General features: G+C 46.9%; 1 protein-coding gene across 1 annotated transcript; it reads left to right on the top strand.

The window, feature by feature from the left end:
• Positions 1-915: 915 nt before the first annotated feature.
• On the top strand, positions 916-3,058 carry LOC130482472 (histone H2A.Z). Its single transcript, XM_056855198.1, has 5 exons — positions 916-949; positions 1,433-1,510; positions 1,785-1,898; positions 2,447-2,576; positions 2,718-3,058. Exons 1-5 carry the CDS (start codon positions 947-949, stop codon positions 2,777-2,779), a joined length of 387 nt encoding a protein of 128 aa, XP_056711176.1. The 5' UTR covers positions 916-946; the 3' UTR covers positions 2,780-3,058.
• The last annotated feature ends 2,976 nt before the right edge of the window (positions 3,059-6,034 follow it).

Below are 6,034 nucleotides of genomic sequence, written 5' to 3'. Positions count from 1 at the left end.
TAAAGTCATTAAGACCAAAAAGATACCCCTTCGACCCTCCACCCACCTTAAAAATGTGACCCATCACCCGACTTCCGAAGAAGTGTCCTAACAGTTTTAAAAATATCAACAATAAAATGTGAAGATATTAAGACTAGTTTCTATAACTCACTAATTAAAGTAGAAAAATCCATTTTTGCCCGTTTATCCCAATATGTGATGGCCTTTGCCCATGTTTTTTTTTTAAATTCCATATCTTTTCCGTGTAGGAATTCGGTTAATTTGGCCAACCTCATATACATCCATAATTTCTCTCGCCAGTCACAAATTGAAGGTTGATGCCTCTGTATTTTTCTGAAAAACTCAAATAGTGTCTTGACTTGGGGTGTTTTTTTTTTCTTCTTCTCAATTTTATCAAGAGAAAATGGGAACATAACAATAAAAGAAAATGGAATGTTATTATTATTATTATGAACCCCAACATGATTCGGAAACCGATCCGACCCGTATTTGCTGATGCGTGTCGGGAATGGCTCCATAATGGAGGCTGGGGGGGCTCGAACTCGGACTGGCCGGCGGACGAAGGGCTCTCCTAGGCAAAAACCCGCCCCAGACCAACGAGCGCCCGACGGGAGGGGCGGGTTGTCGCTTTAAGCGTGGGCGGGGTTCGGCAACGCGCCCCCCGCACGGAGACAGCCGAGGCTGACGTCCTCCGCCCCGTTCCTGATTGGCCCGATAAGAGCGCAGAGATGACCGCCCCCTCGCCGCGATAGGTTAAACCCGGCGATCCCGATTCCCCGGATGTGGGGACGTTAGAGTGGGTATAAAGGATTCCTGAAAGGGCGGGAGCGGACGCAGTTTTGAATTGCAGCGGAGGGGGAAAAAAAAGAAAAAAAAAAGAGGCCCGCCTTCCGCGGCCTACCGTCTGCGAACCGCCTCCCTCCAGAGCGACGTGCTCTCATTCAAAATGGTAAGCAGCGCTCCCGTTTTCTGCGCGCGCGAACGAGAGCGGGCCCGAGGCATCCGAGGCAAACGTTGGAGCCCGGGGGGGGAAATGGGGGTGGGGAGGACGGAGGCCGCAACGGGACATGAATCTCCTGCTGGCTATAGCTCGTGGCGTCACTTTCTATTACTTAAAGAATAGCGAAGAAAGAAGACATAGCAGCGATGGAGGGGCGCGGCCGGGCGCACGCTATTGCCTGTCGGCGGCCGTATCTTCTGTGGCGCATGCGCTTTCGTGGCCGGGCATAGTGATACTGGGCGCATGCGCTAAGAATCAGAAGGGGGGAGGGGTCAAGACGGGGGACAGCAGCCGACACGGTTTTGTGTGCGCATGCGTGCACGGTTGGACTCGGCGTCTAAAATGGACATTACGCCGAACCTCTTCAGCCGGGACAGCTTAATAGGGTTGGGAATGCAAGGTGCTCACTGGCTCCTTTCCTCTACGCATTAGGCTGGGGGCAAAGCCGGGAAGGACTCTGGCAAGACCAAAACTAAGACGGTGTCTCGTTCGCAGAGAGCTGGCTTACAGGTGAGCACGTGGGGGAGGTTGGGGTGGGCGCTCTTGGTTCAGGCGTCGTCACTGCCCTACTCTCGAGAGCGGGGAATTGTGGGCGAGGAAGAGTCGGAATGGTTAGTGGTTTCCCCGCCACCCACGTGGGCTGCTCAATTGCCATCTGGTTGTATTCTGAAAATTCCCATTTCTTATCAGTCTTTCCTGTTCCAAAAATGCTTTGGAAGGTAGAAGTTGAAACTAAGATCGGCTTGTTTTTGCACTATTCATACTTTTACCCCTTCGTGTACAGTTCCCTGTTGGTCGTATTCATCGGCATTTAAAGTCAAGGACTACAAGTCATGGACGAGTTGGGGCTACAGCGGCTGTGTATAGTGCTGCTATCCTGGAGTACCTCACAGCTGAGGTAAGAGCCTCTTTGGCCTCTGCTGTTGATGCCAGAGTTGTGGGAGGGTGTAAATGAGCTGAAACAAGCATCCAGAAATAATATGTAGAACTCATTAAAAGTGTAAAGGTAAAGGTCCCCTGTGCAAGCACCGGGTCATTCCTGACCCATGGGGTGATGTCACATCCCGACGTTTACTAGGCAGGCTTTGTTTATGGGGTAGTTTGCCAGTGCCTTCCCCAGTCATCTTCCCTTTACCCCCAGCAAGCTGGGTTCTCATTTTACCGACCTCGGAAGGATGGAAGGCTGAGTCAACCTTGAGCCGGCTACCTGAAACCAACTTCCATTGGGATTGAACACCGGTCGTGAGCAGAGCTTGGACTTCAGTACTGCAGCTTACCGCTCTGCCACGGGGCTTCTTAGAACTCATTAGCATGTCCATTAATAAGAAACAAATCTCCAACGGCTAGTTCATCCTGGTGGTAAAAGCCTGTCAAAATAGTGCTGTATCTCTCTTGAAAACAGTCTTTGAAGAAATGCTCCTCATCTGACTAAAATTTTCATTGCAGGTTCTTGAGTTAGCAGGAAATGCGTCCAAAGACTTGAAAGTGAAGCGAATTACTCCCCGTCACTTGCAGCTTGCAATCCGAGGTGATGAAGAACTTGATTCTCTCATCAAGGCAACAATTGCTGGTGGAGGTATGTGTCAACTTGAATAATACTAAGTTTCTTGCCAGGGTACAATGATGTAGCTTTGATCTAATGCTATGAATAATATGAACTGCTAGTGACTTTTCATTATTTGAACCAGCTGATGTAACTTTTTTCTTGCCTTCTTAGGTGTAATTCCACATATCCATAAATCTCTCATTGGAAAGAAAGGGCAACAGAAAACCGTTTAAAGGATGCTTGAATCCTTTTTTTGGACTCTTAAATGCTCAGTTGTCCAGTGTTGGTGGGTTTCCAGTGGACTGCATCAGTGAAACACAACTTTGCCTTTCTGTAACCTTGAAGCTGGAGCTCATTGAGATTTCTAACAAACCAAAATTCCTCATTTGAAGTCTTAACCTTATTTAAGTGTTACATGGCTTCAGAGAAGCTGTTGTCTGTAGTGATTCCTGACTGTTTTTAGAAATGTTGGATTTTAATGGGATTCATGACTTTGTTGCTGATCTGTAATTTTTTTTTTTAATGCTTCAAGTTCCTTCACTCAGATTTTTGCAGCAGTAAGCTAAGATTTAACTACAAGAGACTTTGGACACTAAGAACACGAGCTGTTGCAAAACTAATAAAGGAATGAAGTACAAAAGCCTTGTTGCTGTTGTCAATCTCTTCTAGTTAAAGGATTTTAATAAACTGAGAAGCATTTGTTTTCTTGTACAGCCCTTTCTGCCACTCCAGTGGATAATTCAATAAATGTTAACAGTATGAATGTTGTTCGCTTTGCTTATTAAGATCATGTCTCTGGTAAACTTCTGGTTATCAAAACTTGCAACAGTGTTAAATGTGAAGGAAACAATGAATATATAAATACATCTTAACTTTTTAGTAGCAATATTTTTAATTGTAAGCGGTCTTGAGCAGGACTTGGATGAAGTAGCATAGAAATATCCTGAATCTTAAATTTTTTTGATCATACCATAATTCAGTATTTATAGATGTTGGGTATTTGTCAGTACTCCTCTTGTATTCTCCCATTTCCTTTCTGTATCTTGCTGTAAAGAAATGGTCTGCGGGGAAGAATAGGCAAGCTAGCCAATTTGAAATATGAAGTATCAAGGATAGGGTCTAAAAAAAGACCTTGCTTTCCGCCTCCTTTCAGCCTGGCAAAGGAAGGGCACAATGCTTAACTGGCATTCAAAATGTAGGTGTTGAATTGGCAAAAGCATTACTGCAGTGTTTTTTTTAATTGTCCAGGTATTTCTGCATTCAACACAGAATTTAGTGGTAGTTATAGTCGAGTTGGAAATGCTAAACAACTAGATAACATCTAACATTTCATGTGCCTGAAGTCGGTTCATACTTCATGCTGTTGGGAGGTATTTTTATGGGGTTAGCCTACGTTGTTTTTTGCATAACTGAGTCTCCTTAAAACATAAAGACCTCTTGTCTTGGATTCTGCTGCCACTATGCTACTAAGTACACAGAACTCTTCCTAGTCTCACTCAAATTGTTTGAGTTTAAACTTTTAATAAAGATAGTGTTGACATCACAGTCAGTGTGGTGTAGTTAAGAGCAGCGGACTAATCTGGACAACGGGGTTTGATTCCCCACTCCACATGCAGCCTGCTGGGTGACCTTGGGCCAGTCACAGTTCTCTCATAACTCTCTCAGCCCCACCTACCTCACAAGGTGCCTGTTGTGGGTGGGAGGAAGGGAAGGTGAGTAAGCCGCTTTGAGAGACCTTTAAGTAGAGAAAGGGGTATAAAAACCAACTCTTCTAAGTAGGACATTTTTTAAAAAAGTTAAAATCAGTTGTTCATGTCTTCTGCAGCTGGGATTTCAAAGTAATGTAATTTGATTTGTCCTGCCCACTTTGGGGAGGAAGGATTGAGTTAAATAAGCTGGTTTCTGTAAAGGCAGATGTATAGAGAATGGGAGTGAAACTACCAGAGGAAAAAGAATGAGGGACTGTATAAATAAAATAATTACCTGGAGATCCCCTTCAGGCTGCTGAGCTTTGTTTCAATCTGGGCTTGGGAACCTAGTAGGACTATTATATTTGAAATTGTGCCCTACAGTTTGAACACTTGTACTGACATGTAGAGTTAGAACTGGAAGTGGTCCTGCTGCCTGCAGAACTAGAGACCTCTCTTATATGACTCCTAAGTTGTGATCTGCAAGAAGTATGAAAAAAAGGATGAACGTTTATTAAAAAATGTTCCACTGGAGTAGCACAAGAACAACCACCATACTGGTTCATAGAAAAAATCTTGCAAAGGAGAACTTCAGTCTGCTGTGTTTAATAGATTTCTTCCAAAGTGTTGCTCTTAACACTTGTGATGTAGTAATCTAAAGTCTGAACTTCCCTTTCTTTCTGAAATGGGTACAGGAGAGTGGGGAAACTCCCAAGCGGACACATGGTCTGTAGAGTAGATTTGGACAGGCAGTTTGCGTTAAGCTGGTGGTGGAAGAGCAAACACCTTAGCCAGGTTTAGGGTGCAACGTTTGTAATTAACTGGGTTTAATTTTTTACCAATCACCTAAAACTGCCTCTTCCGCTGCCTCCAAAGGGCATTTTCAAGCTACGGTTACACTCATCAAGCTCTTTTTTTTATCATCCCAGGCATTTTGATGCAGCTGCCCTGCTAAACTGAGGCTATTGTACTCTGGTCACATTATGAGAAGACGTGTGTGTGTGTGTGTGAGAGAGAGAGAGAGAAGGGCTGTCAAGTCACTTCCGACTCATGGCGACCCTATGAATGAAAGTCCTCCAAAATGTCCTATGGTTAACAGCCTTGCTCAGATCACGCAAATGGAGGGCTGTGGCTTCCTTTACTGAGTCCATCCATCTCCTGTTGGGTCTTCCTCTTTCCCTGCTGCCCTCCACTTTTCCTAGCATAGCTGTCTTTTAAGGGAGCACCTTAAACACTCACAAAATTTCGGGCAGGGTATGAGCCTCCGCGGCCCTGACCTGGATGGCCCAGGCTAGCCCGATCTCTTCAGATCTCAGAAGCTAAGCAGGGTCAGCCCTGGTTAGTACTTAGAGACCACCAAGGAATGCCAGAGTTGCTGTGCGGAGGAAGGCACTGGCAAACCACCTCTGTTCGTCTCTGGCCATGAAAACCCCCAAAAGGAGTCGCCATAAGTCGGATGCGACTTGAAGGCACTTTACGCGCGCACACACATGAGCTTCCGCGAGTCACCGCTAGGTGCTTCATGGCGCTGTGCGGGGTAGCCGGGCCGTACCGCGCATGCGCAGAGCCAGCCCGGCAACCGGTTGCGGTCTGTGCCCGGAAGCGAGAGTGGCGGCGGCGGCGGCGTCTCCGGGCCCTGCCGGCTCCGTGTTCCCCGCGGCGCTCCCACAGCCGGTGCCCCCTCGCGAAGGCGGGAGAAGGAGGAGGGCGACGATGGAGCGAAGGGCCGCCGCCGAGGGCCGCGGCCTGAGAGGCGCGGAGTGAGCCGAAGGCCGCGATCCGCGCCGCCGCCGCCGCGCC

Source organism: Euleptes europaea, chromosome 9 (genome assembly GCF_029931775.1).
Source record: "Euleptes europaea isolate rEulEur1 chromosome 9, rEulEur1.hap1, whole genome shotgun sequence".
NCBI lineage: Eukaryota > Metazoa > Chordata > Lepidosauria > Squamata > Sphaerodactylidae > Euleptes > Euleptes europaea.
Note: the sequence above shows the minus strand (reverse complement) of the source record. Positions and strands in the feature narration are given on the sequence as shown.

Bases quoted from the DNA above. Each gene is read 5' to 3' on its own strand.
- LOC130482472 (XM_056855198.1), top strand. The intron at 1,511-1,784 runs GTGAGCACGTGG...CTTCGTGTACAG, and splicing joins CGCAGAGAGCTGGCTTACAG to TTCCCTGTTGGTCGTATTCA. The intron at 1,899-2,446 runs GTAAGAGCCTCT...TTTTCATTGCAG, and splicing joins TGGAGTACCTCACAGCTGAG to GTTCTTGAGTTAGCAGGAAA.